General features: G+C 35.8%; 1 protein-coding gene across 2 annotated transcripts; it reads left to right on the forward strand.

Moving 5' to 3' along the window:
* The first annotated feature begins 322 nt into the window (after positions 1-322).
* LOC116307011 (fibroblast growth factor 1) lies at positions 323-17,291 on the forward strand. Of its 2 annotated transcripts, none has more exons than XM_031717153.2 (4): positions 323-458; positions 13,775-14,090; positions 15,356-15,459; positions 16,219-17,291. In XM_031717153.2, exons 1-4 carry the CDS (start codon positions 390-392, stop codon positions 16,414-16,416), a joined length of 687 nt encoding a protein of 228 aa, XP_031573013.2. In that variant the 5' UTR covers positions 323-389; the 3' UTR covers positions 16,417-17,291. The 2 variants fall into 2 exon arrangements, with proteins under 2 accessions (XP_031573013.2, XP_031573014.1); XM_031717154.2 differs by lacking the exon at positions 323-458 and adding an exon at positions 10,004-10,629.
* Positions 17,292-17,974: the final 683 nt, after the last annotated feature.

A 17,974-nucleotide genomic window follows, 5' to 3' on the forward strand; every position in this document is an offset into this window, starting at 1 on the left:
CATAATGAAAACTGCAAGTCAAAAAGCCGAATTTTTTAAAGTGTTTTTACAAAACTTCACGCGCCGTTTTTGCTGTTTTCTTGCTTGACATTTTGTTATTTGTCTTGAGTCCCCTGACTGCCCAATGCTATTGCAGTTTTCAGTCTTCCTACGCTGTCGGTCAGTCTATTACCTTGCACAGCTGTAGGGCGCTCAGATCCTTAGAATTCAATACCCAAATCTTGTGAGAATTAAGCTTAATTTTGTCAGTTATCTTAAATCCGATTTTGTCATCAGTCGAGTCTATCCCGTTGTAGTTTGCCGAACGTATCGTGTTGATCTACACTACACGCACTTTGAACGTAGGATACGGAAGGCTTGCTACCATATGAAAATACTAAACAGTGTGTATGAAGCAAGGTCTGTGCAGTGCTATGGCAAACGCAGAATCGACGGCAGAAAAATTAAGGCGTTCTAAGGTAACTATTAACGAATTTTTGAATCCGATGAAAAAAGCGTAAAGCGTTGGTAGTTTTTTAATAACAAAAATGAAGATTCAAAAACAATTCGATCTTTCTCGCATTATTAAAGTACCCTCTGTTATAAAGATGCTATACATACCACGAGAGCTAGTTGACAAAATGAATTCAAAATGAAGGAGAGACTTAATAATGCATTATTATCATTAATACTAGATATATCTAATGCAAATTTTTTATTAGGTTCTGTTGACTTCACTCGTTTGATTTTAAAACAGACATGAGAATCATTAGATGATACATGATGTGTTTGTATACACGGCTTTATAGATTACTCTTGCTTGCAATGATCGAAGTATATAGAGCAGATTTCATACATAATTTTGGTCAATTGCCATTCTAATCGTACATTCTTCACAAAAAGTAGTAGTGGTTAACTCGAAATACATTTTACTTTTTGACCACCACTGCACGCTTAATTCATTCACGTTTGTGATCATCATATTTGTTTTTTCAGTCTTTCTCCAGTAATTTTTAAGAGTCATTTTCCGTATATCACAATGTAAACTTGTTAAGGGTAAAGTCAAAAGTTTCGTATGACTGTGAAAAAGTTGGTGCCGTATTCGATCGCGGTGCCTTGCCACGACCGTGATGCTTTCTAGAATTTTTATTGGCGAATTTTTTTCAAGCGTCAAATATTGGTAAATACGTCCTGATTGGGATTTTGTTTCTACTTTTATTGTTTTATTGGAAGTATTATATTAACATAATAATATAAAATGTAAACAAATACACATACATCTGCTTGTATCTATCGGTTACGGACTTCTCGACTTAGAAATCACATGTTGTGGTTAAATACCTACAAGCTTCGACTCAAGCATTACCTATTGTATTGTTTGATGGTGGTCAACGTGGACTTTGGAATGCCTACTGTGAGGGGAAGAAGACTTCAGTTAAACCAATGTTTTTTCAATCAAAGTTCGAAGGATACAGTGTAGTTAAACCAGAAAAAAAAAATCCATCTGACCTGAATAAAGTTAAGATATATCTTCAATCAAAAACTTTTATTACAATTTGTACCTTTCAAGTATTTCCTTATTTTCCGGCTTTCAGACACTTAGATAGTTTGGAATTGAAAAATATCAAAATATAAATTTTATCAGCTCATTTTGCATAAGAATTTTGAGCTTACATGAGAGGTGTTTGTAATTATCACCTCACCATATACTGAAGAATAGAAGAAAGGAATGGAAGAAAGTCCGTGAAGCATATATATCAATCAAAGGGTTTAGAGCAACGCTTTGTTCGTAATAGCTTCATTATAAACTCGTGTTGTTTCGGGTTAAAAAAATACTCAGATTTTGAGGTGGGTTTCCATAAAAATCTTCGTTTGCTGTACTTATCGCACGACTATGTTTTCTTCTCAGTGTCAACTTGTCCCACGAAAGAAGCGTCTTCCAAACGGGTTAGCTAACACTAGTAACTAAGCTTTTAAGTCTGATTTCTTTTTGTGTGTGTGTGGTAAAAATGTGCAAACAAATAAGGTAAATAATAACTGAAGGTCGATGAAAATTGCATCAGGGCATTTCGCAGCGAATTTCCGATTGCAGTATGATATCCATGCTAAGAATGCCCAAAGAGGTTTATCCACAAGAGAGATAATCTCCAAGACAAACACCGCGTACAACTAGTTGATCGTTTGTCGGTAAATCATTTGATTTCTTTAAACATGCTGCAAAGTAGAAAAAGAGAAAATCTTGTGTTGAAAGATTGACTGTTAATATATTAACTGCTTAACAATGAGGTGATTCTGTAATACCATTTATATTATATATCTGGCAAGGAAGCCTTTGACCATCGCTCATACCACACACAACAAGCATATGTAACCTTTGCTTAAGTTCAGTAATTATTATTATTATTATCATTATTATTATTATTACTATTATTATTATTATTATTATTATTATTGCTATAGGGTAAATTTGTTTGTTTTGATACTGAATATATAATATTTAATTTAGTATAGTGTTTTCCCACTTAACTGGCTTTGACTTACTGTTGCTGTTGTTATTCACATTACTCTTTTTCTCATTTTCTTTTCTCTTCCCTAGCTTTCTTCTCTTCTCTTCTCTTCTCTTCTCTTCTCTTCTCTTCTCTTCTCTTCTCTTCTCTTCTCTTCTCTTCTCGTCCCTTCTCGTCTCTTCTCTTATCTTGTGGCCGTGATTCATACCTACTTACTAAGACTATTAATGCAACGAAACGAGACTCATTATTACATGATTTCGGTAACAGCCGTGGGGCTTTCAAAGCTTTTATATTTTCCAGAAGAAGTAAATTTAACTTATACAAAGTAAAGATACTGTATAAAGTGAAAAGGTCCAGGAATGGCTCGTGAGGTGAAGATAAAAACCAAAAGATAAGAGTTCAGCTCGTTCAAACAATTCTTCATCCTAGTACTTTGACACTATTGAGATGATGTTCGCAGTTTTTTAAGCCAAACGATGCGAGTAAAACCAGCCTTGCACAGCACCACATCACACAGCGTATCAATTCGCTATTTATACAGGACTGTTAAGCTATTAGTAGGATTACTTAACCATTAATACGCACACATTGAAGGTATTGAGGACTTAACAGCGACACAAATAAATCTTTCCTTACTTACACTTCATTGCCTCTAGAAGTAATTTTCCGTTCATCCGCATGTGCAGAACTGATATCCACCGATGCTATTTATATCATTTATAGTTTATTTTTTTCTCTCTTGGTTACAATTCTTCTCGTTTAATTTGCATTTCAATACTTCTATTTATTTATTTTAAAGAAGAGACATTTTCCTGTGTGAACCTTCATCTGCGTAATGTTTATCAGTTTGTTTTAAAGACCTTTATCCTAATGCATGGCGTTTTTTTAAATCCTCATATCTTTTCAAAGCTTTTTGACTGGATTTCAAGACTAACAAAAAGCTATCTACGTTAGAATGCCCTTTCATTTCAAAGAGTTACATCTAGAAAAATCATTTATGACGATTATTCTAATTCGTAATAGTCGCCATTATGTGAAGGTTCGCACAAGCCATGTGGTATTACGTCACATTTCATAAGCCGCTATTTTGTGCTACCAAACCTCAACGGCTGATTGACCACAAATTTCAAAAACTATTTAGATTTAAACTTTATTCAATTTTACCAGTGAAATGGGAAACGCGTAATTAACCATTGAGTTTATCTAACGGCTTTTTATAAGATTCGTATATATAATATTCGTCGATATCTTTTATTGAAGTAATTGTAGTTTGACTAATCATTTCATAGTTGTAGCCTATGGTATTGCCAGGGGTACTTACCATTTAATCCAATCTACCTGGTTAGAAATTCATTCGCTAATTGTAAGGAAAGAGCGGGAATTTTTGATTTTCGATAAATGGTACACGCGTCTATCGGAAGAATCGAAAAGAGCGGGAAAAGTGGATTACATCAATCAAGACCGAGTTTCACTGGGAACTTTTCGGTCGGAAGGATACATACCATTTGTTTTACAACTGGAACTTCCAGTTTTTCCTGGTAAATGGTAAGGACCCCAGAGATCCTCTCGCTCTAGGGCCTCAGAAGCCCACGACCGAGAAATACTGGGGCGAGAAAAATCAATAGAATCGGACCCAAGCCATCAGGTTCTGACTTCCTGTTAAGACAACTTGTTTGTTGATGTTGAGAATTTTGAAAATGAGTGAGAAAATAAATGTTTGTTTTCTCCAAGTATACAAAAAAGTTCGAGAGTAATTTACATTTAATTTACATCTTTTATGACGCATTTCGCTACGCCTCAATGCGTTTACAATGTGTATCACAAATAAACTATAATTAAGACATAAGAATTATAATATATATATATATATATAGATAGATAACTAGACTAAAATGTTATAATAATGATAATCTAAAACAAATTAATTAATATATAGCTAATATAAAAGTGTGGTTAAAACAAATATAGGGTTAAAGTTAATATAGCATAATAAGATAGCATAATCTGTATTTCGTAAGGACGCAATAGATCAGTCAAAAGCTTCTTTGAAAAGATATGTTTTAACTAAAGATTTAAACTGTTTAACAGTCTCAGCATTTTTTATTATTTCTGGTAGGTTATTCCAGAGCTTAGGCGCAGCGATGGAGAATGCTCTATCGCCATAAGTAGATGTAAATGATTTAGGAACTATCAATAGCTTCTTAGAAGCAGAGCGTAAAGCGCGCTTAGGTGTATAAGATTCTAATAAACTGTTTAAATATGTTGGTGCATAACCGTTAATAATCTTAAAAGTAATTAGTAAGACCTTAAAAGTTATTCTTTGAGTATACTATTGTCAGACCAAGATACTGTATTAACAAACACAGTATGAAAGAATTAGCCTTAGGTTTCAAGCATGGACACTAAGTTTTGGCATTTTGTGAAGTCCAATTTATCAGGCATGTTTTGAAAGTCCAATTTACAAATGTTTTGACTAATTTGCATACGGATTCAGAGCGTGCGCAGACGTTTTTCACTCGTGTCGGTTCCTTATTTCTCACTGCGCATGCTCGACGAAATAATTGGGCTCTGGAAAACTCCAAACCGGAAGACCCAGATTCTTGGTTTCTCGCACATGCGCATTTTGACAGAATAGGTAAATTCAAAATGGCAACGAGCATGTGGATTTGCGCTTGGAAAATTAGGTTTTGAAGATGGTTTTCAGTTAAATTAACTCCGAAAATATCTATTGGATGGACATCAATACAATTTCCATTACAAAACCGGCAAAACTTTGAAAAATCCGGCCCTACAGGCTTTTTTGGTGTACTTAATTCGAGACGCCATCTTGTTTATTTTCCCTAGTACTGTAATTTTTTACTTCCGGTATCTTCCTTTGTTCTCGAGAACCAATCACAGCACAGGAAATATTGATTTCAATCGGTTTAAGTGCATCTTTTTCGTAAATATACTTCTACTACTAAAAACATCAATACTAAGGTATTGCTTTAGCATTTAATGAAATCTGTACTGAACCTGAAAGTACTCCAAATATACGGCGCCAGTATTTTGACGAGTACATCTCTGAAATTTCTTAAAGGATTTAGAAAATAGATAACGCTACAAGGTATGACATACAATCTACTTAAGAACAATTATTTTTTTCAATTGCGAAAATATTAATTTTACTCTCAATGCATCATGGGATAATCCTGGATCCTTTTCTGCGTTGAAGATGAAGCTTGCAAAAATTAGCCAACGAACTATAAAAACATGTTCGCCATTGCAATGAAGATACAAAATGATGATGATAATAATAATAATAATAATAATAATAATAATAATAATTATAATTATAATAATGAAAACTTTATTTTTAAGATTTTTACAGCAATTATAAATCTCTCTACTTAAAGACAATTTACAATTGACTACTCGAATATGACTTTAGGAACTCTTGAAAATTCACAAAACTAAAACTTTATCAATTCAGGATTATCCCATGCTTTGTTACGACAACAAAAAATGTAATAAGTGGATCTGATGATGATTTTCGTTACGCTCCTAAATATATAATTCTACTGCTTTTTCTCTAAACCTAATTCGTGCATCATTTCTACAAACTCTGATGATTTGTTGGAGAAGACACCAAGGGTGCTGATGGATAGACTGACGAACTTGACATCCGTGAATTGACTCTTTTGTCGATTTACGAGTTCCAAATATTTAATAATAATAATAATAATAATAATAATAATAACAATAATAATAATATTAATAGTAATAAACTTCATTTAGGTGTCAATGTATTTAGCTTCTACAATAATTGAGGACACAAAATAAAAAAGAAATGAGAAAAAAATACCATAAAAAATATAATATGATATATAAAGTAAAATATAAAAAAGCTATACTTACATCTATTTATATATATGATAATAAAATTTAGATATATTAAGAATTTATAATATAAAATATATAGATAATAAAGATAATTAATTAATTAAGAATAAATAGTAGTCGATTCAGGAGGTGCACATTTTGCAACAGTTAGTATCATCTAAAAGCTTATCTAGGTCCATTTTTCTATTTTTCCTTTTGAAAAATTTAATACTAATTGATGATCTTAGATCCATATCAAGCTTTGACCAAATACGTGGCCTTAAATACCTAATAAAAAGTTTACAAAACTCTTTTATTATTGTTATTATCATTTATTATATAATTACCAATGAAATATCTATTTTTCTCTATTTCGAAAAATTGATATCTTCACACGTGAAAATAACACCATTGCGATGGCTATTCAAAAATACACGGAAAGAATTGCCTGAAAAAGCCAAAACATACTTTCATACTTGTGAGAGATCTTTTCAACACTCGAAGATAAATTTCGTATCTCCGCGCGCCCATGTAATATCCTCTATTTCTTTTCGTTATGTTTTTATTTTTGTTTTTTTTTGTTTTTTTGTCGTTATGTTATTTTATAAAACCTTTTTTAAATATTTTTTTCTTTATTTGGTGCCCTAGAAAGTCTTGCAATTTTTTCTCGATTCTGATTGGCTAACATTGTTTCTCCGCTCAGCTTGTAGTGTACGAATTGAGCATGTGCAGAGCACATGGGCGTACTACCAAGCCATTCACTCAGTTCGTTGTTTTTCTTCGATTATCTTGAATCAATATTAAGATCTTACATAACTAAATCTCGATAGATAATAAAATAACTAACAAATAAACTATAAAAATATTATGAGCAAATTTCAGCGAACGACCATTCCATTTGTTAATCACATTTTAAGAATCGTGAGAAATATTTATGCATTTTTTCTTGGTGTTCGTGTGATATTATACTCCAACTCAAAACCCCATGCATTTTTTTCTTAGTGCTTGTTTGATAAAAATAGCCGGCGGAACTATATTAAATCCGGTTCCCTCGTGTATGTTAAGTTTGTTAGAGATTTTAAGAATTTGTGTGCGTTTTTTGCGTGCTAGTTTTCTTTAGTTTCTTTAATTTTCCGAATTAAAAAAAAATTAAAGAATCAGGAAGCCCGAGTTTAATGAATTCAATTAATATGCTCCTAATTGAAGTCTGAAAATATAATGCAAAATGTAGATAACAAAAACCCCAAAAAATTATAGCTATTACTGAAACAGCTGCGAGCACGATTATGATCGACGAATCAAATGGCAGCTGATAACTGTCTGGAGAGAAATCAAACCATACCAAACAAATGGCTTCCGAAACGGATCGAATGTCAAAGGAAACGCGCTAACAGAACCGTCCTTAGATGTGGGATTTTCAAATGATTCGCACCGGCCAAACCGATCAGACCTCTGAGCCACTTTGCAGGTGTCTAGCATCGCGTGTTTTTCGTTGGTGTTGAGAGTCACACACGAACAAGATGGCATCCTACTGAGGAAAGTCTATTGAATGTTTCCGTTATGTAAGACCCTGTTTCACGAAAAGTTTATAGCTCTATTCAGCTACGACGCTAGTGTAATAATTCGCTAAACCAATCTTGAAAAGTCGGTTTGAAAACGTTGGTCATATAATTGATGTGATTTTAATGCAATCTCCAGGTTTTTTTAGTCTATTTTTTTTGTTATTTTCAGCAAATTTTACTTATGAGAGCTTATGTTGATTGCGTGACATGTAAGGTGTCGTCTTGCGTCGTCTTGTGTCGTCCGACAATCGTGTTTTTTTCTTGGTGGGCGGGCGCTCAGTATCCACCGGCGTTAACTCAACAAAAAGATAAGGCTTCGGTTCGTGGGATAAATGGCGGGAGATCAGTCACAACATGTGTGGCTCTCGACAATTTGTCAAAGGTTGTTATATAATTGATGATAACTGGTGCTGTTATCACGATTCATGCCGACCTTGGAACACAAAAAGGCGACGAGCCAGAGTTATATAACACAAGAAAATGCTCCGCCATCAATATTTATTATACCTCTTTACACTAACATAAACAATTTAAACGGATTTCTTTAAGACTCGGAATATCCGGTCGAATTCCTATGAATAACGTTAGGATTACAACTGACAAACAAATCAAAAGCACTTGTTGTCGTAAGAAGGGGAAGCGGCATTCTTTGTTATCTAGCAGAGTATCTTATCATAATGGACGTAAAAACAAAACGATTCCTGAAACCTGTAGAAATATGAGTTATAAAGTTTCTCAAATGTATTTGAAAACCTGCCATTTTTACCCTTTTTGGTTTTCTTTTCTTGATGTCAATGTTGTTGTCTTCTTCTTCTTCTTCTTCTTCTTCTTCTTCTTCTTCTTCTTCTTCTTCTTCTTCTTCTAATCGTAGTTTATTTTGTATTTTATGACAGTGAACTCGAATATCTTAAACAATACTGAATTAAATAAGTGATCTTGTTCAGTGACTTCTTCATTCCCCCCCCCCCCCCTGCTCTTTCTGTTCTTCTCGTTCTCCTCTCTACTTTATTTATTTATCCTTTTTTCAAATAACTTGCCGATAGGAACACTGCTTTCTCTTCTCTCAAGACTAACCGGCAATTCCATGAAGCAATTCATGCAAAATTAGTAACAGTACTGGATAGTTTATGCTAAATTACAAAGTTACATTTTCCCACATTACTTAAGACTTAAGCCAGGATAAGCTTTAAAAACGTCTATTATCCTCTACCATGTGGGAGTTAGACAAAATACTTATGTGATGATTATAAGAAGATATAAAGAAGGCAGGGAGTGGATATCAATGATATTAAAAGCACCGCAAGGTTTGAAAGATGTGTGAAAGTGCGGCTCTCTCTTCTCTTCTCTTCTCTTTTTTTCTCTTTATCCCTATCTCTTGTATGATGTATAATATAATGATTAATCTAATTCGAATACTATTAAGCGTTTCTCTCTCTCTCTCTCTGTCTCTCTCTCTGTCTGTCTCTATCTCTCTCTGTCTCCTCTTCTCTCCTTTTGCTGCACAAATGTCAAAATCCACGACAAAAGTCTTTGAGATCGAATTTGATAACAGCTACGTCTCAGTTCACACGTTTCGGCGCGGTTCAAGTATCATTATTGAATCCGGAGCGCTTTGGTCTGTAAGTGTCAAAATTCCTAAGGTTAAGAAAATTCCTGATCCGATAAATATACATAGTCCAAAAGAGCTTGATTTTCGCAATAGCTATGAAGAATAATCAAACCGAAGAAAATTGGAAATACATAGAATAAATAAGGAACATAGTATGTTGAAAATGAGGTCGGCAAAGAGGGAAAAAATTCCATAATTTTTTATAGGGGAAATAAATTTATGTTAATAAGTTTTTTATTCGCCGTAATATCTAGAGATTGTCTATAGACGGTCATGACTCACCTCTGTATTATCACATCATCTATTTTTGCACGTTATCCTTCAACTAAAATAGAAAAACACTTCCATAAAGAAAACTTTCTCCACGTATCTGTCGGCTCACACGTGCTTTGTTAGGTCACGAGCATTTCCGGAAGTTTATCGTTGATACCGGAATGGGATTCCGAGCTCACGTCGGCGTTTTATTTGTACAGTCGTGCCTTCGTAAATTTGTTCGTGTCCCCACATGGTGTAACGCGTAGTTAAAAATCCCAAGTCAAATATTTCTCCAAAAAGGAATAATGGTGTCATAGGCTTTTATTGGTTAATGATTCAAACGTTTAGTCAATCGGCACTAGAAATAAGTCTTACAGTGTCTATTAAAAAGATCCCCACATGATGTAATGACGGCTAGAGATACGAGCCCAGTGTGTGTTCACATCGAATGACCCAGAAAACCTTTCTCATGGCGAAGCATCTTTTGATGGCCGGCGACCTGAGGAACGCGTTCAATAAGATTAAATAAAAGCTGCTCGTAGGTTCATTAGGAAATGGCAACAAGTGGTTTGAAAGGAAGGAAGAGACTGTGCGGGAATAAGTCGGATATTACTGATCCGCTATTATTTGACGCAAAACCATTCCTTCAAGACTTATGCCAAATGTATTTGTTTTGTCCATTAAACCCAGGAAGTCCACCGCGTTAAACTATAAGAACAGGCTTTTCTTTCAAAGGGGGGCTATTTGCCGTGTCCTTATTTAAGCGCCCAACTTTATTCCAAGCTGACGGGCTTGCGAGAAACGAGTAAACTTGGCTAAATTATTTTCAAGCATGTGTGGAATGATCATTCAGGTACGTAAAGTGAAACTGTTACTTTAAGACTATTAGGAGTTAGCTTTGACCTTAAGATGATGCTTTAATTGATGTGTTAACATAATGTTTGCTATCTAATATAATAACAGATGACTTACACACTCACAGCTTTTTTATTCTGTGCTATTCTGAAGCACAATTTTCTATTCTAGAGCGAGATTCGCGAGAGATGCTTCTTCTCAATTTGTTTCAAGGCACGCTTTCTCGCTAAAGAATCCTTTCATAAAACGATTCTTAAGAGATTTCTTATTTCGATGGCAAATTTTGGCAAAGATTTACGTTTATTGCTAAGTAGCAACAATTTATTCAATTTATCGAAACTCATAGCCATAGACGTGAAATAACTACTACAGCCCTATAGTTGGCCGTACACCCTCAGATTCAGTGAACAGACGAGATTGAAAACAGGGAAATCCAGGTTTTTTTAAATTGAAAATAACGGGGGCAAAAGTAAGAGAGTACTGAAAATTCTTTATAAAAAGAGTGTTCACTGGAATTGGATTTCTCTCATGATTATCAATACCAATTTGATAGTGCTGATATAGTTAATGCAAAAAAAAAAAAAAAAAAAAAAAAAAAAAAAAAAAATCTAAACTAGGAGAAATATTCATCCAAAATATTATATATTTTCTCACTCGAAAACCTGGCCACACGTATAATGAAGGCACATAGGGGAGTAGTGACCATGACTTTCTCTCAATGTCAAGTTCAAAGGATTTGAATTTCCAGTACCTCGTGGTGCGATCTTTGAGTAGAAATAACCGTCATTTCTCCTTAGAACATCCTTTAGATTAGAGCCCGTAAAACCAGCATGAAAAGGTGGAGAACAAAAAAAAAAAAAAAAAAAAAAAAAAAAAAAAAGATCAGCGAACTTATTCAAATAACTAAAATAGAACTTGCCAAAAAAATTTTTTAGGCCACAATCGATAATAAATCGGGAGAGATGAGTGGTAATAATAAATAATAATAATAATAATAAATTATATTTTATATAGCGCTAATTCCGGTAAGCCGTGTGGGATGGGCTCGGATATCAAATAAGAACATGCGTAATAGGTAAATTACGAGCCTTATATGAAACGGCTGAACAAGAGGGCCAATGGGCCTTTCACTACTTCAAGCCAGCTCAACTAGAAACCAAGATAACAAACGATTATAAGTCATTTTAGCCGGCACAAGTAAAAGCAAATACATTAGGTTTTTGAAAAAAGTTTCAAATACTGGGAAGTTAGTCAATAACTATCGCGTTATTGCATTTTTCACCTGAATCAAGGTAAATCTATGATCAGTACTGTGGTCTTCGATATTCTGCGAAATCTTTAGCTACAAGCTGCACGCTTAAAATTTTTTTTCCGCTGCTGTCAATCAAAGCTAATCAGTCAGTAACCTTTATGTTCTTGACTGGCGGCAGTAAAAAACCAATTTTACAAACAGGCGTTGAATTTTCTGAGCTCTCAGAATATGGAAAACGGCAGGATTATGTAGAGTCGATTGACAAGCAAAAGGGAACTAGTTGAATAGATGCGAAGCATATTTCGTGACTTTTGGTATTTGCATCTAGCGATATGACGAGTGATTGCTGATATTTGTAAATCTATTCTCTTACGTATCACCGTGAGAAGGTCACTTTTTTCCTTGATCTCCCAACAAGCGGAAGAACAGCTTTACAGATAGGCGTGTTATAAAAAACAGGAAAAGAATTCTGCGCATGCTCTGAATCCGTATGCAAATTAGTCAAAACATAAGTAAATTTTACTTTCAAACATGCCTGATAAATTGGACTTCACAAAATGCCAAAACTTAGTGTCCATGCTTGAAACTTAAGGCTAATTCTTTCATATTGTGTTTGTTAATACAGTATCTTGGTCTGACAAAAGTATACTCTCGAACTTTTTAGTATACTTGTAGAAAACAAACAATTATTTTCTCACTCAAACTCTTCTAAATTCTTAAAAAGCGTGCTAAAATGCACGCATGCCCAAACAATGTTTTTCTCTAGTGTCCACAGCGGCCATGTTGGTGTACCAAAACAATATATTTTCTATCCTCCGGGAATTGAACTCTATTTTTATGCAAAAACTGTGCAGAAAGTTTCTATTGTTTGGTATAAAGATGAGAGTATGTGGACCGCGTGGCACTAATGAAATAGTAGAAGATAATATAGTTGTAGTGCTTGGGAACGAGGTTATTCCGGGCGAAAGCCCTCGGAATTAAATTCGGAAAAATTAATTTCCGACCTCGCTGGGATTCGAACCCACGACCTTCGGAATTGTACTACCTATGCTCTACCAGCTGAGCTAGAGGTCAGACTGAGAGCAGGCCGGGGTGAAATAGATGTTAGGTCGCGGTAATTATGATGCAAAGATGAGAGTATGTGGACCGCGTGGCACTAATGAAATATTAGAAGATAATATAGGTAAGTTGTAGTGCTTGGGAACGAGGTTATTCCGGGCGAAAGCCCTTGGAATTAAATTCGGAAAAATTAATTTCCGTGGGTTCGAATCCCATCGAGGTCGGAAATTAATTTTTCCGAATTTAATTCCAAGGGCTTTCGCCCGGAATAACCTCGTTCCCAAGCACTACAACTTACCTATATTATCTTCTATTGTTTGGTATACCAAAATAGCTGTCTTGTCACGTGAGTGAAAACGCTCTAGCGATTTCTAAAGCCCTTGAAGAAAGATTTGTCTGAATTGAGCTTCATTTTTTCAAAAAGTTATTAACCTGCTCCCCAACTAAAATAAACTTCAAACTATTCCTTCGTTAACATAATTTCAAAGTCTTGCCCGAAAATGCCTTGTTTTAAATCTGAGCACGCGATACTTTTGGCAGCGCTCGCGCATCTCGAAAAAGATCTATTATACTGCGGTGCTTTGGCACAGCGGTTTGTGGGAGAATACGCAAAGAGACGAAGCGCTTTGCCGGCCGCCATCAGCTGAATTTATTCATATTTTAACACTCCAACTGTGTAAGATTTACCATTGTGCTTCTTACAAAGAAACCGCGGCCATTGGCCTGCCTTAGCCTCGCTTTCGTCTATTTCAACACAGAAACCGCTGTACCGTAGGTTTGAATCGACAGCATCGTGTAAAACCCATAATATTTGGTATGACTTTTCTTCCAGATTTCAATCCTTCAAGTGGCGCTGGTCTTCGTCTGGTTTATAGGAGTTAGTAGCTTTCCCACCTTAAAAGACAAGAAAGACTACCCTAAAATAACACAAAAGGATGAAAAACAAAGAGAACTAATCAATCAAATGCTTTCCAAACGGACCAATGACATGTCAGTAATACTGCGCAGCCGCAGAGCACTCACGGTAGATTTTCCATCCGTACCAACCAACACGGATCGAGGAATACTTTTTTCCAAGACTAATAACATGCTTGCAGTCTTCCAGAATGGCACAGTCAAGGGTATTAACGATCAAAATTCCCCACATGGTAAGATATGGCTCGAGTTCTCTGAGGTCGCGCACGGTTAACTTCGAATATTCTTGTGTTCAAGTGAAATTCCATTTAGGAGCGTAGCCAGGATTTTCCGAAGCGGGAGGTCCAAATTGAAAAAACGCCATTTTATTTGAGGCCCCAAAACGCTAACGTTTTTCGTATAATTTCGCCAGTTATGGATAATAAGAAAGAGCCAAGACACAGGCAAAAGGTTTTAACAGCTCCTTAAACTTGGTATACAGTCAATTCAAAAAACGTTGTCGTCGACCGGCTCAAGCCTACGCGGCTGGACCGAAAGAAATATGGGTAAAAATCACTGAAACGGTTAGATATTCTTTCTGAATTAATTGTTCCTGCTAGTATTAAGATAATAATGGCGAGAAACAATCCATCAAATGCATGTCTTTGAAGTTAGGGAAAGAAAAACAAAGTAGTTATGATTCAGTTCACAATTCCGAAAATATGAAGGCATTAAAAAAACGTCTCCTTCAACACTTCCCGCTCGTCTACGAAGGTTCATGCTGTAAACCAGGCATACCTAATCAGATAAAATTATGGAGTCAACTCGGCTTCAATGATTACTACCCAGAGTTCCTTTCGGTCCAGTCACGTAGGCTTGAGTTGGTCGACGACAACATTTTTTGAATTGACTGTACAACCAAGACGAACAACGAAACTCGAAGAAAACAAAATGGCCGACCAAGGTCGGTCACGTGACTAACTATAAGTACCGCTGACTGGTACTGGCGTTTGGAAATTAAAAGCCGCCATTTTGTTGCCTAAGCCCCTGCTATCAAATTCAAAGTGTTGTATTGTGGAAGTCGTGTATTCTTTACCGTTGGTATTTGTGAATATTCTAACCCTCAATTGCGAGGCTAATCCTAAGTAAAATAATGTGCATTTTATGAGTTTGAAACTAGGTGTATTGATGGTTTTCACGGCGGCCATGATGGAGGAACTTAACAAAAGAATTGTCAATGAATTCTTTTGTTATATCCTCCAACTTGGCCGCCGTGTCTTTTGTTATTTAATTCTCTTGGGAATGGTTGAAAACCATCAATTGCCGTAATGTTGTATGAAGCAAACTGCCAGGACAGCACATAAAATGTCACGTGATAAAAGGGATCGTGTTTTTAAAATAAAAATTTTTCTCTACTTTGTACTGTAAAATTTGGAAAGTAATCCTGATATTCACTTCGCCTTCGGCCAATAGTTGTTAATTATACTGACGTTGCATATGTATATATTTTTCCTTCCAGTGCAAATGGAGCGACAATCATTCAATACATCAATAATAAGAATCATGGCTGTTGAGACAGGTCTTTATGTCGCGATGAAAAAGAATGGACGCATTGTTGCCACAGTAAGTTTTGTTTCCCTAAAACAACGTGTCCGTAAATAGATACTCGTGAGGGATACGGAAACTGCTGGCTCACCCGTGCACCACACAATTAAGGGGGGTCTAAAGTTAAACCACAGTGAAGGATGGGGGGGGGGGTGGGGTGGGGGGCTAGATGTTAATTTCATACACCATGGAGGGGGGTGAATTAGTTATTCAAACTCAAAATATTTTGTAATTGAATGACTTCTAAAATAATTTCAAGAACAGTGCATGGGCATCTCGTACCCAGAGCCTGCGTTTTTTTTTGGCCTTCAGTGAAGAACGAGGGCTCTGGCATAATCCATTTTTGAGACCAGGATTTCTTGGACTTCCGGTATAACAGCGCACGCGTTCAAAGACTTGCCAAAAATTAAAAAAAAATTTTCCCGATTTTTAATTTTTATTATGATTTTGACTTTGATTTTGACTTAGATTTAACTTTTACTTTGCTTATTTTAAACGTTTATATCTCACTTTCCAAAAATTGCGCATGCGCCAAAATATGAATTATGTCAGAGACCTCGTTCTTCGCCGCAGGCCAGAAGAAACGCAGGCTCTGGGCACGAGATTGGCTCTCCCCGTATCCATATTCCTGTGTTTGCTCATGCGCAAGTGTTTAGCTAAGAAATAATACTCTTGGGAATGACACGTGAACTGAAATGCGAAACCATTACTCCCAAGAGGTCCTTTCGACGAGTCAAATCATTACCGCATCTTTTTGTATTGCTCTTTTTGTTCCAGAACAAGAAGGATTCCACATCACTCTGGATCGAGAATCACGAAATGAACAGCTATATCACTTACCGGTCGTACCACCTGTCCGACAAGTTTAACTGCACCAGCAAATGGTTCTTGGCTATCAAAAACAACGGAAGAATGAAAAATGGCAACAACACGTTGAGCGGAATGAACTCAGCGCAATTCCAGTTCCTAGATTAAAGTACTTAAACTATACGTTCCAGAGCAAAGAAAAGGATGATATTTCAAGACAGGGATATTTTCTTTCTGGGCATTAGGCTTTGCCGAGAGAGTACTAGTACCTCGTCCTAATCCTCAAAAGCTAAGCAGATTATTGAGTACTGGGATCCCTGTGGATAGACTTGATAGAATTCATTGGACCGTTCCAATCGTGGCTTCAGGGTATTGATGGTTTTCACGGCGGCCATGTTGGATGAACTTAACAAAAGAATCGTCGATGAATTATTTTGTTGTCCCCCAACATGGCCGCCGTGTCTTTTGTTATTTAATTCTCTTGGGAATGGTTGAAAACCATCATTTTGTTTCCCTGACGCTTGCAAATGGTTTAAAATAATATATACAAAAAACAGAATGGATTCATTCATGCTTGGTAGAGGTGCGTGAAGATGTCATATGACGGGGGCGAAGTGGTTGTAATGGTGAGGTAGGCGAGCGGATAACGTTTAAATTTTCTTTGCCTCTCCTCTTAAAATAATGATTAGCCCCAGGAGAAAGGGGCTGTAACTTCGAATTTTAGTTAAAAAATGTGTTGAAAACTGATCATCCAAAAAAAAATCAACACAAAAATGTAAGTTTGTTTTCCGTAAGAATATTCTCTGATTTGTTTTAAGCATTCCTGGAGTGAGCAGTCAGAGCAAAAATGAGGTCATTTTTCTTTTATATGGTTTAGCGGGTCGTATCTGCCCACATTTAGAAATATTTATTTTGAAACCAAAGTTGATGTTATTTATAGAGTATTATTAGTAAGTCACGTGGTAATGATCCACGTGATCAGTATTGTCCAGTGACGACACGGATGTATATTGCATCTTAAATAAAGATGTTAACTAAGAGCAACAAAAGTCTGCTGAAGTTTTTTGTCTTCAACACATTGGTCTTCGATTCCTTGATAAAAGTATTTGAACCCCACATGATCTTACGACTTTAAATGGTGATCAAACATGTACCGTCAGCCAGAAAAACTCTATCGAAAACTCAAAAGATGAAAAAACGTACTGACGTTTCGGACGCTAGTCCTTCGTCGGAGTAAAAGAGAAAGAGGTGGCAGAAAGGAATGTATATATGATAGACGAAGGACTAGCGTCCGAAACGTCAGTAAGTCTTTTCATCTTTTCACGGTATATAATTTACCTTTTCATCATTACTGTTTCATTAGAAACACCGGCGCAGCTCACACTAGTTTTTAGCTAGTTATATTTTCTTATTGAAAACTTAGTTAAATTGTGATTCAGCTGATGAACATCGCGCATGATCGACTGGAAATTATGAGTGAGACTAATTGAAACCCAGCAATTCTCAATTATAAACCTGAAAGCGCTATAGCTACACAGGGGGCAGAAGGGGGAGCACTTATTGTTATATTATTTGCCTCTGTACATAATATGAGTAAGCTTGAGCCCGTGAGATACCGCGCGCTGCAATGCTCGAGCTGTGCTTTAGACCTAACGGTTGCTTGATAGAGTGCTCACACTAAATCCGTGAAACAAATACTAATTTTTAGCATAAAATAGTGACAATT

The sequence above is a fragment of the Actinia tenebrosa genome, unplaced genomic scaffold, assembly GCF_029948245.1.
Source record: "Actinia tenebrosa isolate PJP-AT-01 unplaced genomic scaffold, QUT_ActTen_1.0 PGA_scaffold12__29_contigs__length_12842862, whole genome shotgun sequence".
Lineage (NCBI taxonomy): Eukaryota > Metazoa > Cnidaria > Anthozoa > Actiniaria > Actiniidae > Actinia > Actinia tenebrosa.

Coding starts and splice junctions, on each gene's coding strand:
- LOC116307011 (XM_031717153.2), top strand. CDS start 390: ATGAAGCAAGGTCTGTGCAGTGCTATGGCAAACGCAGAATCGACGGCA. Junction 459..13,774: donor AAAAATTAAGGCGTTCTAAG/GTAACTATTAAC, acceptor CTTTTCTTCCAG/ATTTCAATCCTTCAAGTGGC. Junction 15,460..16,218: donor ATGGACGCATTGTTGCCACA/GTAAGTTTTGTT, acceptor TTTTTGTTCCAG/AACAAGAAGGATTCCACATC.